The 24093-nt window shown below is 42.9% G+C and overlaps 1 protein-coding gene across 1 annotated transcript in view; it reads left to right on the plus strand.

The window, feature by feature from the left end:
• Nucleotides 1-24093, plus strand: part of PCSK5 (proprotein convertase subtilisin/kexin type 5) — a 461778-nt gene that overhangs the window by 392731 nt on the left and 44954 nt on the right. The window contains exons 25-28 of the mRNA XM_037743744.1: nucleotides 13666-13708; nucleotides 16652-16788; nucleotides 18174-18374; nucleotides 23656-23736. Of these exons, the coding sequence (XP_037599672.1) occupies nucleotides 13666-13708; nucleotides 16652-16788; nucleotides 18174-18374; nucleotides 23656-23736 (462 nt within the window). The remainder of the gene's footprint in view (nucleotides 1-13665; nucleotides 13709-16651; nucleotides 16789-18173; nucleotides 18375-23655; nucleotides 23737-24093) is intronic.

Raw genomic sequence — 24093 nt, forward strand, 5'->3', positions numbered from 1 at the left:
AAGAGACAAAATGGGAAGATGAGAAAGTAGGTGTGGGCAGAAAAGAAAGGAACAAAACAAATAAAGAGCTTAGCCAAATGACAAGCTCCCTCAGGGGAGATCTGTGGGAGGATACTGTTTTCAAACACATGGCCCAAATGATGTCTGGAATTCAGGACCTGAGCTTTTCTTTTCCATAATACCATTTTTGTTTTACTCAATTCGGTAACACACATTTATTTTAAAAGCAAACAAACATATATATATATATATATATATTTATTTATTTATTTATTTATATATATTTATATACACATAAAATCAGGCAGAGATTATGGTTAATATTTTAGTTTTTTCCTTCTTTTTTGGGAGGGGTTTAAGATACACTTTTAAAAAATATTTTATTGCACTTTAGGTACTGGGGTACATGTGAAGAACATGCAGCATTGTTGCATAGGTGCATACATGGCAATGTGGTTGGCTGCCTCCATCCCCATTTTCTATATCTGGCATTTCTCCCCATGTTATCCCTCCCCAATCCCCTACCCACCACTGTCCCTCCCCTAGTCCCCCACAACAGACCCCAGTGTGTGATGCTCCCCTCCCTGTGTCCATGTGTTCTCATTGTTCAACATTTTTGTTGATGATGAAGTTATTTCTTTCTGTTTTTTAGTTTTCCTTCTAACAGTCAGGCCCCTCTGCTGTAGGACTGCTAGAGTTCCATTCCAGACTCTGCTTCCCTGGGGATCACCTGTGGTGCTGCAGAACAGTAAAGGTTGCTGTCAGTTTCTTCTTCTGTTATCTTTGTCCCAGAAGGATATCCCGCCAGATGTCAGCCTGAGCTCTCCTTTATGAAGTGTCTCTTTGGATACACAGGGGTAGGGGAGCTGCTTGAGGACACAGTCTGTCCCTTAGAGGAGCTCAAGTGCTGAGCTATGAGCTCCATTGTTCCATTCAGAGCTGTTGAGCAGATACGTTTAAGTCCATTGCTGCGGAACTCATAATTGCCTTTTTTTCCCAGGTTCTCTGTCCTGGGAAGGTGGGGCTTTATTTATAAGTTCCTGATGTGCTGCTGCCTTTTTTCAGAGATGCCCTGCCCAGCAAGTAGGTAGCCTAGTCACAGTCTGCCAGCAGAGGTGTTGCTGAGCTGCTGTGGGCTCTGCCCAGCTGCTATGTGAGCTTCCTCGTGGTTTTGTTTATAGAGGTATAGTTAGAACTGCCTCAGTAATGGCGGTCTGCCTCAGTAATGGTGAACTGTCTCTGTAATGGTGGACGGCCTTGGTAATGGCGGATTGCCTCAGTCATTTTTTTCTTCTGATTGTTGATAAACCCATGTCTATCTATCATCTATCTACTAGACAGAGATTATTTTTAATATTTTAGCTTTTTTCCTTCTGATTTTTCATAAAGCCATGTCTATCATCTATCTACCTACCTATGTACCTATGTAGGTAGGTATCTACCTACCATATACATAGATATGGATTATCATCCTTTTTTACATGGCCTATCATGAAATGTTTCTCTGTCATTAAATACTCTTGAGAAACAAAATTTGAATGTTTGTCTATTAGCCCATCTTATATAAATGAACAGGCATATGTCATTTTACTGCATTTCACTTTATTGTACACAGCACATACTGCATTTTTTACAAAGTACAGCTTTGTGGCAACCCTGCCACAAACCTATCTATACCACTTCTCCAACAGCACGTGCTCACTTTGTGTCTCTGTGTCACATTTTTGTAATTCATACAATATTTCAAACTTTTCATCATTATTATGTCTGTTATGATGATCACAGTGATCAGTGATCAATTACGATTGTTTTGGGGTACCATGAACCCCACCATGTAAGATGGAACTTAATTGATAAATGAGTGTGTTCTGCCTTTTCTACTGACTGGGCAATTCCCCATGTCTCTTCCTCTCATCAGACCTTCCCTGAGATATAACAATATTGAAATTAGGCCAGTTAATTCTTTTACAGTGGCATCTAGATGCTCAAATGAAAGGAAAAGTGGCACATCTCTCATTTTAAATCAAAAGCTTGAAATTGATTAAGCTTAGTGAGAAAGGCAAATCAAAAACAAAGATGGGGCAAGGCGCAGTGGCTCACACTTGTAATCTCAGCACTTTGGGAGGCCAAGGCAGGAGGATGGTTTGAGCTCAGGAGTTAGAGACCAGCCTGGGCAACATGGTGAAACCCCATCTCTACCGAAAATACAAAAATTAGCCAGATATGGTGGCCTGTAGTCCCAGCTACACAGGGGGCTGAGGTGGGAGGATTGCTTGATTCCAGGAGTATGAGGCTGCAGTAAGCCGTGATCGCACCACTGCACTCCAGCCTGAGTGACAGAGCCAGACTGTCTCAAAAAACAGTAACAAAAAGATAGGCTGAAATCTAGGTATCTTGCCAAGTTGTGAAAGTGAAGGAAAAGTTCTTGAAGAAAATTAAAAGTGCTACTCCAGAAAAAAAAAAAAAAAAAAAAAAGTGAAACAGCCTTAGTGCTGACACAGAGAAAATTTGAGGGTCTGAATAGAAAATCAAATTAGCCACAACATTTCCTTAAGCCAAAGACTAATTCAGAGCAAAGACCTAAATCTCTTCAATTTTATGTCAACTGAGAGAGGTAAGGAAGCTACAAAAGAAATGTTGGAAGGTAACAAAGGTTGGTTTATGAGGCCTAAGGAAAGAAGCTATCTACCTCTGTAATATAAAAGTACAAGGTGAAACAGCAAATGATGATGCAGACGCTGCAGCAAATTGTCCAGAAGATCCAGCTAAGATCACTGATGAAGGTGGCTATGCCAAACAACAGATTTCCAGTTTAGGTAGAACAGCCTTCTATTGGGAAAAGATGCAATCTAGGACCTTCATAGCTATAGAGGAGAAGTCAATGCCTAGCTTCAAATCTCAAAGGACAGGCTAACTTTTGTTAGGGCCTAATGCAACTCATGACTTTAAGTTAAAGCCAGTGTTCACTTATCATTCTGAAAATAGTAGGCCCTTAAGAATTATGCCAAATCTATTCTGCCTGTGGTCCATAAATGAAACAAGGCCTGGGGACAGCATATCTGCTTACAGAATGGTTACTGAATATTTTAAGCCCACTGTGGAGACCTACTGCTCAGACAAAAAGACTTTTCAAACTATTACCGCTCATTGACAATGTACCTGGTCACCTAAGAGTTCTGATGGAGATGTACAATGAGATTAATGTTTTTTTCATGCCTGCTAACAGGACTTTCATTTTGCAGTCCATGGATTGAAGAGTAATTTCAAATTTCATGTCATTATTATTATTATTATTATTATTATTATCAGACAGGGTCTCACTCTCTCACCCAGGCTGGAGTACAGTGGCAAGTTCTTGGCTCACTGCAACCTCCCCTACCTCAGCCTCCTGGATTTCTAAAACTACAGTTGTGTGCTACCACATTGGGCTAATTTTTATATTTTTTATAGAGATGGGGTTTTGCCATGTTGCCCAGGCTGGTCTTGAACTCCTTAGCTCAAATAATCCAATCACCTCAACCTCCCAAAGTGCTGGGATTACAGGTGTGAGCCATTGAACCCAACCTAAGTTTTATTGTTTAAGAAAGACATTGTATATGGTAATAGCTCCATAGTGATTCCTCTGATGTACCTGGGCAATGTAAATAGAAATCTTCTGGAAAAGATTCACCATTCTTTTCTTTTTTTTCACTCTGCTGCCCAGGCTGGAGTACACCATTCTTTTCTCTTCTTTTTTTTTCCACTCTGTTGCCCAGGCTGAACTCAAGTGATCCTCCCACCTCATCCTCCTGACTAGCTAGGACTACAGGTGTGTGCCACCGTGCCTGGCCAATTTTTTATTTTATCTTCTGTTTTTAATTCTTTACAGTTCTCTCTCTCCCTCTCTCTCTCTCTCTCTTTCTCTCTCTCATTCTTTCATTCTCTGTTAGGGTTTTGCTGTCACCCAGGCTGTAATGCAGTAGTACAATCTTAACTCACTAAAACCTCAACCTTCAAGGCTAAAGCAATCCTTCCACCTCAACCTCCTGCATAGCTGGGACTACAGGTACATGCCAACATGCCCAGCTAATATCTTTATTTTTTGTAGAAATAGAGTCTGCCTATGTTGCCCAGGCTGGTCTCAAACTCCTAGGCTCAAGTGATCCTCCTGTCCCAGCCTCCCAAACTGTTGGGATTACTGGCATGAGCCACTACACCCATCATATGTTTTTATAATTTCATCTTTTGTTTTGATTCAGTGGGTACATGTGCAGGTTTATTACATGGGTATACTGTGTGATGCTGAGGTTCGGAGTATGAATGATCCCATCACCCAGGCAGTGAGCATAGTACCCAATAGGTAGTTTTTCAGCCATTGCCCCTCTCCCACAGTAGTCCCCAGTGTCTTTTCTCATCTTCCTGTCCATGGGATTCACCATTCTTGATATCATTTGTGATTCATGGGAGGAGGTCAAGACAGTAACATTAACAGTTTGGAAGAAGTTGATTCTAACCCTCATGAATGACTTTGAGGGTTCAAGACTTCAATGGAGAAAATGATTGCAGAGGAGATGGAAATGGGAAGAAAACTAGAATTAGAAGTGGAACCTGAAGATGTGACTGAATTACTACAATCTCATGACAAAACTTGAACAGATGAGGAATTGCTTCTTATGGTTGAACAAAGAAAGTGGTTTTTCAAGATGGAAACTTCTCCTGATGAAGATGTGGCGAACAGAATATTACATAAATTTAGTTGATAAAGTAGCAGCAGAGTTTGAGAGGATTGACTCAAATTTTGAAAGAAGTTCTACTGTGGGTAAAATGCTATCAAACAGCATTGCATGCTACAGAGAAATCTTGTATGTAAAGGAAGGTCAATCAATGCGGCAAATTCCATTGTTTCAAGAAATTACCACATCCACCCCAACCTTCAGAAACCGCCAACCTGATCAGTCAAGCAGCCGTCAATACCAAGGCAAGACCCTCCACCAGCAAAAAGATCTGAAAGCTCAGATGATCATTTAGCATTTTTTAGCAACAAAGTATTTCTTAATTAAGGTGTACACATTTTTTAGACATAATGCTATTGCTTACTTAATAGACTACAGTATAGTATATTTCTTTTATATGCACTGGGAAACAAAAGAGTTTGTGTGACCTGCTTTATTGTAACATTTATTTCATTGAGGTGGTCTGGAACTGAACCCATAATATCTCTGAGGCATGTACTATACTTTTTAAAAATATATTCCCAACAGATAAACTTTCAGATTGTGTTTTTATCAAGGCATAATCATTGATGATTTTCATCTAGAAAATTTGTTCTGAGGAATAAATTTATGTACTGAAGCTACAGAAGGTGGTGAAGAGGTGGAAAACGTAGAATCTAATCATATTATTCAAACACTTTCATCCACGTCTGCATTTCTACTTACCTCCTGACCCAAAAATGCTAGGTGAACAAGTTAATTAGAATCAAATAATCCATCTATAAAGAAGGGCTGGAAGCCAAATGCAGGGGATTCCTTATGTACATGCAAGTGAGTGACCCCATCAGAGAGCCATTTCTTCTGGGTACAATCTTGAGGAACCAAACTCGTAACATGTTTTGACAAGGTTAAATGTGGATTTATTAGCTCAGATGTAGCATTTGGTTAGGTGTGGCCTGGGTCACTGGTCTCCAGAGAGAGGTATGCAAATGTTTGTTTTTATGTTATCCTCTTAAACCTTAAATTTTCTACTCTATCACATCTTTTTAATATATGTGAAATATTCATTGATATGGTTTGACTGTGTCCCCACTCATCTTGAATTGTAGCTTTCATAATCCCCTCATGCCATGGGAGGGACCCAGTGGGAGCTAATTGAATCATGGGCAGTTTTTCCTGTGCTGTTCTCATGATAGTGAATAAGTTTCATGATGTCTGATGGTTTTATAAAGGGCAGATCCGCCACACATGCTTTCTTGCGTGTCGCCATGTAAGACATGCCTTTGCTCCTCCTTTACCTTCCACCATGATTGTGAGGCCATTGCAAGGCTGCTCCAGCCACATGGAACTGTGAGTCCATTAAACTTCTTTTTCTTTCTTTTTTTTTTTTAATGGAGTGTTGCTCTTCTTGCCCAGGCTAGAGTGCAATAGCATGATCTCAGCTCACCAAAACCTCCATTTCCTCGGTTCAAGCAATTCTCCTGCCTCAGCCTCCCAAGTAGCTAGACTTAAAGGCATGTGCCACCACCCTCAACTAATTTTGTATTTTTACTAGAGACAGGGTTTCTCTGTGTTGGTCAGGTTGGTCTCAAACTCCCAACCTCAGATGATCTGCCTTCTTCAATCTCCCAAAGTGCTGGGTTTACAGGCATAAGCCACTGAGCCCAGCCAAACCTCTTTTTCTTTTAAATTACCCAGTCTCGGGCATTTCTTTATAGCAGTGTGAAAATACACTAATACATTCATGTACTAGCACATAATAATGAATAATACGTTATATACACACATATATTAGTATGCAAGTGGTGGGTGAGCATAACGTGTATAAATTATATTTTTTAACATACTAACTCTTTAAGTCAATGAGTGATTCATCAAAACAGTATGGAGCTTAGAACTTTAGATCTCTGTTGTTGATGGAGCTTTGAGAGTGACTGGGGCTAAAAGTTCTATGAAGTATGGATGGAGCATGACTTTGATCTAATACTTGGCCTAAGTGTGGGAGATATTGGCCAAGCTGAATCCTGGGAAGGTGAATGGAGTCCCTAGTTTGGTAGAGCATAGGATAGAGATGATTGGACCGGGGAGGTGACTGGCCCAAAAGATTGAGATGGTCTGGGAGAAGCAAGTATCCAGGGTATGCTAAACTACAATCAAATGGGTAATGTTTTATGGAACGTTTGCAGATGTAGCCTAAGAAAGTCGAAGTGGAAGGAACCTAAGGAGTCTAGAACACTTAAGAAGAGAATGAGTGTCTCAAAAAGAAAGAAGAGAAAGAAAGAAAGAAGAAAGAAAGAAAGAAAGAAAGAAGAAAGAAAGAAAGAAAGAAAGAAAGAAAGAAAGAAAGAAAGAAGAAAAGAAGAGAAGAGAAGAGAAGAGAAAAGAAAGAGAGAAAGAGAGAGATCCTGGAGTCCTCTTGTAAAAGGAAGGTGGTCCCATTGAGTAGAACATGTGTGGCCCAAATCCTGGGGGTAGGGGCAGAGTAATAGCACAGATGGGGGCAGCGCAATAGCAATTGAACATGGCCAGGCAATGTGCACCACAGCTGAAGGAGCACTTGGGGCGACAGGCAAGAGAGCATGTGTCGGGGGTCTGCCCTCTATGAAACCATCAGACTCAGCCTAGGAGTCTCCCAAGAGCACATAACAGCCATGCCCATTCGCCTATCATCCTAAGCAGTAACCTAGTAGGTTCTCGCAGTAACCTAGTAGGTTCTTGCAGTAACAGAGCACAGGACAGACAGGTTTCAAAAGGAGTGGTAGGGGGGAGTCTGGCTATCGTGAGCTATGAATGAAAGTCCTAGAAGCTTGAATGAGACAGCCAAAGATAAGATAGGGGCACCCTGAAATTAACTCCCCTCCACCACCAAGTTTTGCAGAGGGTTGATTCTGCCTAAACATGGTATCTACTTCATGGCCAATTGTGGCATATTATGATAAAAAGCTATCCTTCAGACATTGAGTCTCTTCTGTCTCCCGCAAAAGAAAAATAAACATGCAAAAAGAATAATAAAATTAGGAAAAAAAACAAGTTAGAAGCATTTTAGCTAGTATGTTCCTCTTTTTTGGATCGGAATACAAAGACATTTCATTTTTGTCTTTTTCTTAGTGAATTATTAAATTTCTTTGGCAATAAATGAGAAAAAGAAGAGCAAAGAAGAGATCTGGGCTGTAATGGATACTGGTTTCTACTTATCTTTCTGATAATGCGAATTCGAAACAGTTCAATCACACTTAGCCACTACAAAAATTCGTACTAGTAACCTTTTTGTAGATGATAAAATACAATATACCCAGTGGACATAAACATGTTCAAAAGGTTTTTTCCTGCAGGTCAGTTTTCCCTCCATAAACAGAGGTGAAGTGAACATATGATTGGGTTGATAATTCTGTTGCACCTTGCAATTCACCCAGCTGCTTGTCATCCACAGAAATGAGGAAGATAGGTTTTAGGTTTTATTTGTCATGTGATATTAATAGCCAGATGTTTTAGTGGCATCTTATTTGAGGTCCATTGATCCTTTGAATATGTGTAGAAAAGCATGGCCATCATTTTTCACCTGCCCACATCTGAACACATCAGATACCATGGAAACGACAACGGAGGAAAAACATATACTTATTCTAAGAGCGATGTTTAAGTGTCCTTTCTTCCATACGGCCCTGGGGTGTGATAATGTGCTAGGGCCTGCTGTGTTTTCTGGCATGAGCTCCCATCTCTGAGGGTCCTGAGAGAGACAGTGGATTGATCCTGGAGTCCTCTTGTAAAAGGAAGGTGGTCCCATTGAGTAGAACATGTGTGGCCCAAATCCTGGAGAGGCAGAGCAATAGCACGGATGGGGGCAGGGTAACAGCAGTTGAACATGGCCAGGCAATGCACACCACAGCTGAAGGAGCACTCGGGGGTAGGCTGAAGTCATTGGCAGATGCATCTGCTGCTGCTGCAGGAGGAATTGTTCCCAGCAGTGCTGGAATTGGCTCTAGCTGGATCCCAGGTTCTGGGATTCTGTCATTTTCCTTTCCTCTGGCTGCCTGCGATCCTCCCATTTTACATGGAGTCTGCAGCCATTGACGTTTAACTTATTAAAGGACTTCTCTGCAGCCACTTGTGCAGCCTGCCCTGTGGAAACCTGGATGAAAGCGTACCATTGTCTCTGCACAACAGGGATTGTCCAGATCTCTCTAAAGAGGTAGAGATTATTTCTTAAGATCTGTCTCCGTAATGGTATCACCCAGACCACTAACATCTAGTGTGGGGATAGACTTGTCTTCTGGTAGTTCCAGATGAGGCATGGTTAAATCCTACTATAGAAGCTTATCTGCTACAGGGTCATTGACTCTGTAATATCAATCTTTAATATCTGATCAGCAAGGGAATCATGTGGACCTGTAGGCTTCTCATGTCTGTATGGAAACTCCTCTCCTCTTTTACCCTCTCTCTTTCCCCAAAAGAAGAAAATGTGGGGCTTATTCCTTACATAATAGGGCATGGTCCAGGCCAGTTTGTCCAGCATGTCACTGGTGGATGTGGCTTTCCCCAGCAGGCAAACTGGCCATCTTATAAAGACGTCATGTCATCTTATAAAGACAACTCCGCATCACAAACCCGGATGCGCAGGCCATGCTCCAGGTCCAAGAGGCAGGTCTGACAGACATGCTTCAGTCTTCTGCAGGTTTGACACACTTTATTCTTCTTGAAATGCATGTGGACTCCAGGGCACCAGCAAAATTGTGAATGGCCTGGCATAGATTTTGCATTTTTCTCATACTTTTCTTTGGTCATTCAGATATAAGAGTTTCCTCTAAGACATGTCTGATATGGAATGGAAAAGTATGCATCTTCCCAATGTTTCTTATTTAAGGTGTTGAAACCAAGACAGGTCACCATCTTGAGGAGGTCTTGAGGTAGTGGTAGCTTTTAGGTGGGAGAGAGAATGACCATCATCCCATTAAGCCCAGCTCTTCACCATTCCCCTGTTCTCGAGGCCCTGGGTGATTGCCTTTGACAGTATATGATTCTCCTTTCTTGATTCAAGGTGAAACTCACTTCTCAGGAATCCTCATTCTCGAAGAAAACTCTGGATTTCCTGGTCTTTCCAAGGACTGTCCTGTAATACCAGGGCTTTGGTAGCCTGAGGCAGGAAGATTGCTTGAGGTCAGGAGTTCAAAACCACCTGGGCAATACAGTAAGACCCCATCTTAAACTGCATGCTTTTCTGCTAGCAAGCTGAGATAAATAGCCTGGAAGTCCAGTTTTTTTTCACAAGCATCTTTATCCAGTGACAAAATAACTTCCCTGTAATGGCAGCACTTTGGGAAGCCAAGGCAGAAGGATCACTTGGGATCAGGACACTGATATCAGCCTGGATGCCATAGGGAGACCTGGTCTCTTCGGCCAGCCAGCATGGCCAGGGTGGCCAGGCTCACCCTGTAATTGTGACATTGCATCTTCATGAAATGCCAGCTTCCTGACTTGAGCTGACATTTTATTTCTCACGGAGCAGCAAGAGGCCAGGACCCTCTCACAGTCTGCATGGGGTTGCCATGGTTATGTTTACCTTCCACTTGTGTGTATCCTGAATTATGGGACACCAAGTTTATATAAACCATAAAAATAAATTCTCCTCTAGATGTTCAAGTTTAAAATATCTCCTTTCTAATACATCTTATAGGTAAGATGTGCACAGCTCCCACTGTGGCCCTCATCCATCCAAATTCAATGGTGAAGGTGATCGTTATTACTGAGAACAAAATAAAATGGTGTAGAATGTAAATTGACTGCCGAAGGTGATGTTGAAGGAGGAGGCAATGTCTCCATGGGACAGTGAGTTCATGATGAGTGACAGTACCGGTGATCCCCAAAGACACAGTGGGAAGGTGACAGTGGGGATATGAACAGCTCTCAAGATAGAGTGGACATTGTAGTCCTGCCCGCCCCAGCCCATATAAGTAAGACAATAAAAATGAGTTTCTCAAGACAGAAAGACGGCATCCCCGTCCTGACAAGGCATCTGCTCACACGTTCTCCTTAGCAGGGATATGAGCAGCCGGAAAGCAGCCACTGTTTCTGAAGGCTTTTTTCCAAACATGTGAGGCTCTCTCTGAATTCTGACTGAGCTTTCCCCTTCTCTCCCCAAATATGGTCTCTCAGCTCAAAAGTTGGACAAGATCAAATCACCAGAGCTATTTAAACATCCTACTTTGGATAACACCTTCCAAGACAGCTAACGACTGTAGCTTGTTTAGACTCCCTTCCCATTCCCCTCGTCACACACAGACTAGAAGCCAGGAAAATTCATCTTTCTCCTTAAGCCACCGCTCTTTACCATCTAAATGCCAGCCTGACTTAGAGTCAATTTCTAGATTTGGGATTGTTACCTTCTTCCTTAATCTCATAACAGCAGCCTCTCAGTGGTCAAGCTAAATCCATTTAGCTTAGGTCTGACTTGTGGATCTTCTGAGGTGGAAAAATTTTTTTAAATAATTCTCATTCTTTAGAACAGCTGATAATAATGAGAAAAACTAATGGGCATTCATAAGCTGTTATAAGACACAGTTCCTGTTCTATGTATTATTCATTTATGCAAACTGTTGTAAAGGTACCAAATTCACTGTGTAACTGGGCTGGAAAAGTCCCTGAACTCAAGATTGCATTGGTATGCACATTTCTGAGGCTTGGTTCTGTTTAACATTCTCATCAGTGACCCGCTTAAAGGAGCAGAGAGCAAGCTCATTAAGTTCCTAGATGGGAGGGATGACCAGAACATTAAAGAACAGGATTAGAATTTCCCCAGCCCTTGCCAAATTAGCAAAACTGTTAGAGTCAAATATGTTCATCAGGGAAGCAGAGTAAAGTAAGCTGACCAAATGCAAGCCAAGTCGTAGGAAGTTATTTTGAAACTGAAAAGAATAAGGATGCATAGACTTGTAAGGGAAAATGAACTAGCCCGGTGAAACCAGTGGTATTCATTGGGGCCTCTGCACACCTTTGCAATGGGCTCAGATCCCCAGTTTGTGAATTGGCCTTACCCAAGATTTCTAAGAATTCCAGGGAGCTTTTCTCATGGGCACCTCTAGCTTCCGTTCCTGGTTCCACCTAATTAGCTTGGTTTTTGGCTCATTTCACTGTCCTTAGTGACTGTATTACAAACCATGTTGACCCAGACATTAAAAACCATTTCTCTCCCATGAGCAGATAACAGCTTCCTGCAGAAGGGCCCTTCTATCTCTTTGACTGTCTTGGCTCTTGTTCAACTCTTCCAATTAAACTTCTACCCCAAGGAGCTTAACAAGGTAGTTTCCTAAATATAGACAGTTCTTTTCCTAAGAGGCACTCTGAAACCAGCTGTTACGACAATTAGAGGCACCTGTGTCCCCCAGCAAAGATGAGCATGACAAAGTCACCAGCTGATAGTGCTATAGTCAGGGGATAGCAAATTCTGTGAAGTAGCAGGGAGTAAACATCTTTGGTCTCTTGCAATTACTCAACTCTGGTTATATAGCATGAAAGCAGTCTTACATAATACATATAAATAGATGGCAAGGTCAAGGTCCTGGGGTGGGCCATAGTTGCCAACTCTTGCTAGATTCAGCTTCAGAATCTGTGACTTTCTGGAAGTCTTAACAACAATCTTGTCCAACCAGCTTATTTTACACCTGCAGAAACCAGGACCCAGAAAGCAAAATGACATTTGTGCAAGTTCACAAGATAGTTAAGCCTGAGTTGAAACTTCCAACAGGTAGCTCAGTTTCCAAGTCAGCACTCTTTCCACTGCACCATCATCAAGCTATTTCCAGAAGGTTCTGCAGATCCCTGCTTTAATTGGCAGAGCCTTTGCTAGAAATTTTCCCACTTAACATTTTGTGCAATGCATTCGTTGTATTATGTGTAGTACACAGTGATGTCATTCGGTAGCGTCCCTAGGACCCGAGATGAATATGTGACTAAGATTTGGGTGAGGCTGTCTCTACCTCCTAAAGGCAATCTAAGAAAATCAGAAGAGACCAGATAGATTAGAAAGGAAAGCTATGCACAAAGTTCAAATGATAATAGTTTTGTTAATTAAAGGTGACATAAAATCTTCACATACCAAGAGGAACATTTTAAGGAGGAGCAGTTGCCTTTCATCTCCTATTAAAATAAAAAGAGCAAGACTGGAGGGTAGGTTAGATCACAGAAAGAACCTGCCAAAGATAACTCTGTTACGTGCAAGAACTGCAAGCCAGAGGAAGTCACAGAACTCACTGCATAGCCATATCTGATAGTTGCATCTTTTGGGAAGTGTTATGAGAAAGAGAAATAGACTATGATGACGACTCTTAAAATTCTTTCTCTCTTTAAGTCCCCTGAAAGCTGCAGGAAAGAACCCTTCTAGGAGCCAACAGGGATGCATTGAATCATTAACTGTTAATGAGAACAGGGCAGTTTTTTTTGTTTGTTTTTGTTTTTTTTTTTTAGGAAAGTTGTGACAGGCATAACCTGAAGTGGATACTTGGGAAAAATAATTGTGCTGATTTCAAAGGAGTTCCCCAAATGATGCTCATTTCCATTGGCAAGATTCTGGGGTAACTGATGGCAAACCCTCTATTCAGGGTCAGAAGCTTGTAACCCCTTCCAAATATTTGTGTGTGGACTTGCTCATCCCTCTACCTCAGTAGAGGCCCGGGGGTTCTTGAGGTGGATGGTCATTGATCTTTAATTTGGAGACCCAGTAGCTGGAGCCTATTCCTCCTTGAAAGTCAGGGCCAAGTGTTTATGAGAACTCTTACTAACTTTGATAAAGATAAATCCTAGTGTACATCTTGTTACTAATTAAAAATGGTGCAATCTGTGCAAATGTTATTTCTGGACAGTACATTTCAGGAAACTATCCCACGGGATTGTTTATCCCAAGCCACAACTTCTGCAGAGTCTATTTTTGAAAATGACAAATTCCTCATGATTATTATTTTTCATTACTTTAATTTTTTTCCAGATGACCCAGGAACCTGCACATCTTGCGCTATGGGGTATTACATGTAAGTCTGGCCTTCCTTTTCATGGCACTAACTTTTCCACAGTTTAAACATTACTGACTTAATCCTCACTCCTGTGATTAAAGTGGCCCTGTAGCCCGAAGCAACTCTGTCCTGTCAGACTATTAATGAGCAATTCTTGGATTTAGCAATAAGAACCCAGCTATTTCCTTGCCTCTAAAGGAGGCCATCTCTTTCTTGATCCTGGAAGTCATCCAGCCTGACACTGGTGTCTAGGAATCCTGCCATGGGTTACAAAGATTCAGGTCTTGCTGTTCATAGACAGACCTTAATAACATACCTGGTCCTAAGTAAGCTGTTTGTAAATGTTAGCATGGAGACCTTATCCTTAACCAGAGTGAAGGCTCCAGGGTGAAGCCAGGTGCTATGCTAGCTCTTAATCAACTCCTAGGTAACTTAGAGACACAGACCACTAGGTTAAATGAAACACAGTTAACCATCACTCCCAATGTACTCTAATAAAAATCCACAAAATCAAAAATGGCATGTTTCAATATCACCTCCTCTTCTAGTCTCCCTTCCAGCACACCCTGTTGACTGTCTAGAAGAAAAGTCAAAGAGAAAGGAGATGCAAAGGAAAGGAAAGCCCTGTGTAACGCAAGGGCTGCACAGTCCCTCCCTGTCCTCCCAGGGGCTCAGGGGTTCTGTGATATGCAAAGTCTCACGACTGTTTCATCTCTTGATCATTCCATTGAGGTTGTCAGAGACACAAGGAGGATGTTAATCCCCTGAAGAGAAAACTGAAGCTCAGAGAGGGGTGAGATTTTACTCAGTTGCACCACAAGTAGTGACAGGTCTACATTTGGGACATTTGGGCTTTGGCAGGTCACCTCCTCTGTCACCACATTGCCTTTTCCCTCCATCCATGGAACCCACCTGTCCAAAAACAAATACACTTGAAATGTGGTAATAGGTGGGAAGACAGAAGGAGTGAGAACGACAGGAGAGAAAGGGAAGTCCAGTAAGCTGAAACATACTAAAAATGATCAGTTAACCTTATCAGTTCTTAGCCTTATGGTTTTAATCTAACTTTTCCAGAATAGCCTGCCATTTTCTACATTGACCATGTCTCACATCACTGCACTTCTGACACACTTTGGGGTTTTTTTCGTATGTTTGATTTTGTTTTTAGACAGAGTATCATTCTGTGACCCAGGCTGGAGTGTAGTGGCGTGATCTCTGCTCACTGCAACCTCCACCTGCCAAGTTCAAGTGATTCTCGTGCCTCAGCCTTCATAGTAGCTGGGATTACAGGCGCACGCCACCATGCCCGGCTAGTTTTTGTATTTTCAGTAGAGACGGGGTTTCGCCATGTTGGCCAGGCGCTGTTAAACTTTGTTAAGCATCCTCTGTTAAACTTTGGAACCAAACCTGTCTGCCTCTCCAGCTTACCACAAGTTGTAAATGTGCATGTTTCATAAAACCCTCTGAAAAACAAATACCCTGAAAGAACATGCTCCAGTGTCACTAAGCGTAAAACATGAGATATTTGTTTCAAGAAACACATATAATACTTGAAAACATTTAGCACCTTTGAATACAGCTAGTGAAATGCTAAACTGTAGAAGTTATTGCCAGGCATGGTGGCCCATGCCTGTAATCCCAGCACTTTGGGAGGCCAAGGTGGGAGGATCACCTGAGGTCAAGAGTTTGGGACCAGCCTGGCCAGTATAGGGAAACCTTATCTCTACTAAAAATACAAAATTAGCTGTGTGTGGTGGCACACCTGTGATCCCAGCTACTCGGGAGGCTGAGGCAGGAGAATCACTTGAAACCAGGAGGCGGAGGTTGCAGTGAGCTGAGATCACACCACTGCACTCTAGCCTGGGCGACAGAGGGAGACTCTGTTTCGGGGGAAAAAAAAAAAAAGTTGTTAAGGAAGAAATGCAAAGGCTTCCCCTGATATCATGCTGATGCTTTAAAATTCATCAAGGGCGGCGGTCAACTTCAGTTCACTCCCCCTTCAGGTAGGCCTGCAATTCAGTGGAGTCTGAATTACAACATTTTACTGTATAATGAGAATAACAGTTAACATTCATAAAAATATTTATAAATAAAAGCTAAGGCATTTTGAAACTATCGTTAATAATCTGGTCACAGACATTTTAGTTAGCTGCTTGGACTCAACACCAAGCTATTTCAGGCCTCAGTGCCAGTTGCTATGTGACAAATCACACAAACGACCTTTTCACACAGACTTTGGTTAAAATCCCAGTCCCACCTTTAACTAGCTGTGTCATTTTGAGCACTTAAACTTGAGCTTCAGTTCCCTTATCTAGAAATTACAGATACATGATATCTACCATAAGAGATTTATACAGATTTCGATGAGCTAATACTTGACACATAATCAGTACTCTATAAGTAAGTATCAGCACCCCTTCCTTCTCCCCAGCCTTCTCCCAGCTGCTATGATAAAGACTCCTTGGAGGTCCAAAAGGAGGTGTTTAGTGACTTGGGTTGAGGGGGGCACAACAGACCAAGCCTGAAATTCAATTATCTACTCCTGTTGAAAACGCTGCACAGCCTGGGTGCGGCGGCTCACACCTGTAATCCCAACACTTTGGGGGGCAGAGGTGGGCAGATCACCTGAGGTCAGGAGCTCAAGACTGGTCTGGCCAATATGGTGAAACCCCCTCTCTAGAAAAAAAAATACAAAAATGAACCAGGCACGATGGCACACGCCTGTAATCCCAGCTACTTGGGAGGCTGAGGCAGGAGAATCACTTGAACCTGAGAGGCAGAGGTTGCAGTGAGCGAAGGTCACACCACTGCACTCCAGGCTGGGTGACAAGAGCAAAACTCCATCTCAAGCAAACAAAACAACAAAAAACCCTGCATAGATATATAATGAGATTAAATTAGGGTGGTGAAGGGAAATACATCAACATACGTCATGAAAGAAACAATGTCTTCTTCCTCTAGGTTTGATCACCATTGTTATAAAATCTGTCCTGAGAAGACCTACAGTGAGGAACTGGAATGCAAGGCATGCAATAGTAACTGTGGCAGCTGTGACCAGAACGAGTGTTATTGGTGTGAAGAGGGCTTCTTTCTCTTGGGTAAGTCAGAAAATGGCACCGTCTAAGGTGAGAACCAGGCACTGGAGCTCCACCCAGTCAGGACCACAGGAGTGCACATGTGATTGGTTTCAGGGTCTGTGCGTGTGGGCACCTCTGGCCCAAGGAGGAATTTTAATTTGGTTTGGAAATAAACATTAGCCAGGACCATCTCCTTCTGCTTTTATTACTGAAGCATGGTTCCTGTTCCACTGATTAATCTCAAATATCTCCAAGCTGATGGAAACAGGACCGAACGGGATGGAGACAGGGAGTGGGGACCTGAAGATAAATGTTTTGGCATCGAAGCCACCTCGAATATTCAGAACTCTGACCCTTGTCTTGAGACTTAATCCAGCTTATATAGCCCTGTGTACCATAAGAATCTAACAAGATCTTACGTTTTGGTCAACTCACTGACTTTAATGGAAATGGATAGTTAGGAAAGAAATAGAGTGTGAATCTTCCAACTGAGGAAATATTAACCCAATGCACTTGAGTTTGGGGGAGAAAGAATGAGAAAGAGAGCCCACAACCATCTTCAGTGGTTCTCTACACAGAGACTTATTTTATTTGTAGTTTTTCCAGGCCTCAAGGATTCTGTATTCGATGCTCTGAACCCCTTAATAGCCAATGTAAATTCTCAGTTGAAAGAGGACTTCGGTAAAAAGTGTCGGTTTTTTTTTTGTTTGTTTTTTTTTTTAGACGAAGTCTCGCTCTTGTCAACAAGGCTGGAGTGCAGTGGTGCCATCTCGGCTCACTGCAACCTCTGCTTCCTGGGTTCAAGCGATTCTCCTGCCTCAGCCTCCTGAGTAGCTGGGATTACAGGCAGCCTTCACAGCACCTGGTTAATTTTTGTACTTTTAGCAGAGACGGGGTTTTGCCATGTTGGCCAGGCTGGTCTCGAATACCTGACCTCAGGTGATCCACCCGTCTCGGCCTCCCAAAGTGCTGGCATTACAGGTGTGAGCCACTGCGCAGGGCCTGGATTTATTAAAACACATTTCTTGGTTGAAATAAGCTAAAGCCATCTTGGTTTCTTTAAAAACAAAGGCAAAACTGGGCACAGTGGCCTGGCCAACTAGTGAAACCCCATCTCTGCTAAAAATATGTAAATTAGCTGTGCCTGGTAACACACACCTGTAGTCGTGGCTACTCAGGAGGCTGAGGCAGGAGAATCACTTGAACCTGGGAGGTGGAGGTTGCAGCGAGCCAAGATTGTGCCGCTGCGCTCTAGCCAGGGCAACAGAGAGAGAGACTCCATCTCAAAATAATAATAAAAACAAATGCACAGAAAAATGTCCCTAAGATTTCCTCCAGCCTCTTTAGAGCTTGGCCTTGCATAGAGCACCAAAGCCTTCGTGCTTTCTCTCTGTGTTCTCACACAGGTGGCAGCTGTGTGAGGCAGTGTGGCCCTGGCTTCTATGGTGACCAAGAAATGGGAGAATGTGAGCGCTGCCACCAAGCGTGCGAAACCTGCACAGGCCCCGGCCGTGACGAGTGCAGCAGCTGCCCAGAAGGACTGCAGCCGCTGCGTGGGATGTGTGTGCACGCCACGCAGGCCCAGGTGGAGGGCAAATTCTGGAACGGTATGTGCCTCCCAAACAGAGATCACAGGGTCTGTGCGTGCGGGCACCTCTGGCCCAAGGAAGAATTTTACAGCAAAACCTCCTCTCTAGAAAAAAAATACAAACATTAATCAGGCATGGTGGTGTGCACCTGTAATCCCAGCTACCTGGGAGGCTGAGGCAGAAGAATCACTTGAACCTGGGAGGCAGAGGTTGCAGTGAGCCGAGATCACACCACTGCACTCCAGCCTGGGGGACAAGAGCAAAACTCCATCTCAAGCAAAACAAAACAACACAACAAAAAACTCTGCATGGATATATGTAAGGAGATTAAATTAGGGTGGTGAAGAGGAACACATCAATATACATTATGAAAGAAACGATGTCTTCTCCCTCTAGGTCTGCTCACCATTGTTATTGAACCTGTCCTGAGAAGACCTAGGTAGGGGTCCAGCTGCCTGCTCTGCTTTCCTCCTTCTGTAGCCCCGGGTTTTTAGTTATCCAGGAGAGAAAGGCTGTGCAGAGAATCAAGTTGATCCTGAGTCTCTCTGATGCTTGTGGCAGGCGTGGATAGGAAGCTGAGGTTGGCATTCAGCCAGCAGAGAGAGCCCAAAGGGCGATTTATGATTGGTCCACCTGCTTGAGTTCCTACCTGGGTGAAGTAGGCCCAGAAGCAAGTGAAGAGAGTCTCGGAGGGAAATGGCCCCAGTACCATTTTCTTGGAAATTTCAGACTCACTTCTAATCACAGGCATGTATCTTCTTACTACAGTAAAGGGAAATTTTACCTGTAGGGTAGGCTTTTCCAGTTAGACAAGGAAGAACTGCTCGAATGTGTTAGAGTTTCTGCTAAAAACAGATGGTCTCTGTGGCTGAGTTCTTAGAGCTTACCATGGTTCAAGCTTGCATTTGAAAGATGCTCTTCCCAGTTGCAGACAGGGAATGCGTGGAGCTTCTGAGGAGGGAGGGCAGGGCACAGGTGTGGGAGCTTGGGGTCCGACAGCAAAGCCCTGCAGCTGCTGATTCCTCCCTGAGTCTTTAGAGCACGCCTCCCCATATTTGAGCCTCGGTTGTAGGCTTCCTTGCAAGGTATTTACAAACTTTCAGCGACCTCTCCATGTTCGAGGTGGTTACAAAACAAAATCCTCTCCCTGCTGGAAAAATCTGACTCATGTTCTATGCAGAGACAACTCACAAAAACAGGAGCTGCTCTTCATTTGATCTCGAGGCAGGATTTGTTAAAAGGGTCACTTCGGTGCAGAGGCAGTGAAAAGAGGGCTGCGCAGGAGGAGTATGCTAAAGGCTTGGGGGAGTGACAGTTCTGTGGCTTTCGCCGGGCTTGAGAGGAGGCGTGCCCATGGCTGCTGTCTACCACCACAGTTTTACACATGTGACTTCAAGGAAGAGCAGCTCAGAGATCATCGAAACCCCAGCAGCCGAAAGCCACGGAGAACACGGGCCCTATTTCAGAGACATAGCTGGAGATTATTCAATCCTGATTGGGATATCTTCTGTGAGTTATAGCTGAACCAAAATGCTGAAAATGAGTTTGTCTGGCATTCAGGCATTTTAGAGGCGGTGCAAGCCAAGAGGAAAATGGTCTGGTGCTGTGTTTCTTGCTGAACATCTGTATTTTATCTGGCGTCCAGATGATGACACGGTCCAGGGAGCCAAGAGTTAGAGCGGCCTTGATTCCCCAAATGATTTCACATCCCTTCAACTGGACTACGCATTTTGCAAGCAGAAACCAGGCTTCAGTGGTTCCCTTTTGTCAAAGCACCACACCCACCCCTCCACATTTTCTACTATCACAAAGTAATGTTTTTGAAGAGAGGAAGGAATTAGTGCATTTGGGGATTTTTTGCTAATAGGGGATTGGGGACGGAGATGAGAGTGTTTCTCATGGCTGAACAAAAACAATCAAGTCAATGACAAAGCTGTTCTTTCCCATTCCTATGATCTATGAAATAAGACATGCAGACCATTAACACAGAGAAAAATCCATTACTTCATTAAGCAAGGTAAAGCTATAGCTCCGCTTCCCCCAGCATCGTTCTAGCACTGAAATGGATAGTAAATGGGAAATGCATTCCACAAAGTCCTGGGAGTATTTGAGCCGATGCCTACAACCTTCTCCTGACTTCTTTTATCTTAAAAAACAGGATCGAGAGTGTAATAGTAGAGTAGAGAGTTCCCGAGAACAAGCGCTAATTAGCCACACCTTTAAGATGATGGAAAGCAGATTGCAGTCATCCCGGGTCAATTCAGAGGAAACCCAGACAAATTACAGAGAACTTTTGAGCGGATATAGCTGCCTAGGTGGTACCAGCACATTTTTCTGTTTTGCTTTGGGTTTCGTTTTGTTTTGTTTTTCAAGCACAGATTCAGATTCAGGTAGGAAAGGTAAGATGACACACACTGCAGTCTATTCTTTCACCCATGCTGCTCCCCAGTGGAAACAAAAAGATCATGTTTGCATCTGAAGACCACAACCAAACCCATGAACATCTATCAGCACAGGCTAGGAAGACACCCTTGAAATAAAAGGCCAGCTAGAGTTCCCTGCACTCCTCTTTTAATGAGGTGGCTGATCAGGATGAGAATGACTATAGTGAGAGAGCCCCCATTCTTTGCCAACTACCAACAAAGTGGGAATACCTCCCACCTAGTCCAAGGATGCAGATTCTTCCACCTATGAGATAGTGCCTGACAAATCCTCCAGCCAAGGCTAAGTAATCAAAGAAGGGGCTGGACTCTCTTGTTCTTTCAGCCACCAAAAAGTCACTGCACAAAGGTACAGATCATCCCCAGACCCTCTGTCCTGATCACAAGTATATTGTGACAATTATTTAGTGTCCCTAAGTAGCAGGAATAAAACCAATATTCAACAGGCTGCAAACAGCTTCAGCAGTGACTCAAGCATCCATCACACAGCCTTAGTGGAAAGGCTCAGGTGTGGCAGACCATGGGCTCTGAAACAAGATGATGGCTTCAGCTGGTTTCCTGAAGCCATTGTTTGGGAATGGCAACAGTTTCCTGTGTTACTGTTGAACCATTTGGATTTTCTTAAGTGGTTTCCACCCAGTAGTGCTGGAAAGTCCTAGGAGTAATTTCTGTATATTTCTCCTACCCCCTATTTCCATCATTGATTAAAACCATGTTACAGCAGGCTCTAATTACATACTCTGGTGAGAGTCTAATCTACAGAACACAGCCATAGTGAATTAGCTTTTTGTCTGACCACATCCTAACAATTTATCACTAGCCTGCCTCTTGATCTTAATTCTTATCCTTGGGGAAAGACTAGAGTCCCAGAGTTAGTCATAAACACTGAAAGCCGCTCACATGTGAAAAAAAAAATCAGCTTCAATAGTGGGAAGATTTGTTGCCTAATAGTCACTGAACTTTAGAATAAACTTTAAAGATGCCATGGAAATCTGATTTTCTGACTTTGTAGATGTGTACAGCTGCCTCACTTAGAAATGAGTACACCATGTTTAGTTATCTAACCAACCAGAACACAGAGTGAAAAAAACACATGGCAGTGTGTAAGTCATTAAATGTTTGGCCAGCAGGGTGAAAGAACCATCTGTATCAGCTTGCACGGACTGTTACATACTCAGGAGTTCTGTAAGTGGATTGTTAAACCATTGACAGCTTGAAATTAACTGTGGTAGGAGTATTTACACCACAAAAATTGGAAACACTACAAATCAGTTTTTTGGTTTTTCATTTTTCTAGAGACCTGTCTCACCAGCAACACTATTACTTTGGTTTTTATCAAACTGCTTCAGAATTTAAATTCATCACTGAAAAATTCTAAAGCCTATGTCTACACCCTCTAGCAGATGCGGGCTTTAGAGAGTGACACACGTGAATTCAAATCCCGGCTCTGTGATTTGTTAGCTGTGTAACCTTGAGCGAGTTACTCATCCTCTCTGAGCCTCAGTGTCCTTGTCTATAAAGTGAAAACGTGAAACTGCCTCACAGAAAATCATTTTAAGAATTAAGTGAGAGAATACATCTAAAGCTCTCAGGACACATTAAAGACTAGTTTACTCCCTAGCCTTTGACTTGATTCTGTTTTAACGCTTGAAACACTAGTTTGCTTTGAAAGCAGCATTCCCCGGCTCATGAAAGGCAGCAATCTGGGGCCATGCATGGTGGCTCATGCCTGTAATCCCAGCACTTTGAGAGGCCAAGGTGGACAGATCACTTGAGGTAAGGATTTCAAGACCAGCCTGGCCAATGTGGTAAAAACCCATCTCTCCCAAAAATCCAAAAATTAGCCAGGTGTGGTGGCGTGTGCCTGTAGTCTCAGCTACTCAAGAGTCTGAGGCATTAGAATCACTTGAACCCAAGAGGCAGAGACTGCAGTGAGCTGAGATTGCACCACTGCACTCCATCCTGGGTGACAGAGCTAGACTCCCTCCAAAAAACAAACAAACAAAAAAACAAAAAAAGCCATTTGGGAGGTTATAGAGATAAATAGAGGTCTGGGGGAAATGGCCCCAGAAAGAAGGCAGCAGATAATGGTAAGTCAGGATGCCTAATAGGCAGAATCCTGACTTAGCCAAGAATGTGTGCTCACAAAGATGTTAAGAGCAGCTTTATTTGTAATTTTAAAAAGAGAAGGGGACAATCTTAAAAATATAACAAAGGAAGAAAGCTAAGTGAATTACCATTTATACAAATAAAATATGCAAACCATTAAAAATGATGTTTAAGACCAGGTACGGTGGCTCATGCCTGTAATCCCAGCACTTTGGGAAGCCAAAGCAGGCAGATCACTTGCGGCCAGGAGTTTGAGATCAGCCTGGCCAATATGGCGAAACCCCGTCTCTACTAAAAATACAAAAAATTAGCCAGGCATGGTGGTGCTTACCTGTAGTCCTAGCTACTCAGAAGGCTGAGGCAGGAGAATCGCTTGAACCCAGGATCCAAATGTTGCAACAAGCCGAGATTGTGCCACCACACTCTGGTCTCGGTGACAGAGCAAGACTCCATCTTAAAATTTAAAAATTATGTTTATGAGGAATGTTAATGACAAGAGAAAATGCCTATGAGATTTATAGTGTTAAATGCAGTGTGCAGGGTCAGTCTTATGTATATGGAATTTGTAAATGATCACACATCTATACATAGCTGTAATTATACTCACACTCGATATGAAGATGAGACCTCCACATGCCACAGTATACACACCAGACATTTCTGGGTGGCGGGATTATAGGTGAAGTTTATCTTCTTTATCCTTTTTGCATTAAGAAAAACTAAATACTTTATTTTTTTTAATAAAAAAGAAGCTGTGCCCACTGCAAACCTATCTGTGGTGAAGAGCCTGCTGCAGGAGCGACGAAGGTGGAAAGTTCAAATCAAAAGAGGTAACAGGGAAATAGGGAGGCGCTAATCACAGCAGCAGAGACCATCTCTGGAGACGGTCTCTATGGAGAAATCACCCCAAGAAGCTGGGAGGCCAGTTGCAAATGGGGTGCAGAGATGCAGAGATCATTAGAGAGACATGGAGAGAGAAGGGGGCCATAAACACAAAATGTCAGTGGGCACTCAGAGGGAAGACTGTGAGAACTTCAGCAGTGGAGATTTCTGTAACATATAAGGATGTTCCCGACGTGCTAAATGGTCATGCCTGGCAGAGGCTAGCAAGAAAAGCCTCTGTCCTTGCAGAACGTTAATAGGCTAAGGAAGGACCTTGCTTTCCCAGTCACCGCAGCATTTAGAAA

The sequence above is a fragment of the Cebus imitator genome, unplaced genomic scaffold (assembly GCF_001604975.1).
Source record: "Cebus imitator isolate Cc_AM_T3 unplaced genomic scaffold, Cebus_imitator-1.0 Scaffold150, whole genome shotgun sequence".
In the NCBI taxonomy this organism is placed as follows: domain Eukaryota; kingdom Metazoa; phylum Chordata; class Mammalia; order Primates; family Cebidae; genus Cebus; species Cebus imitator.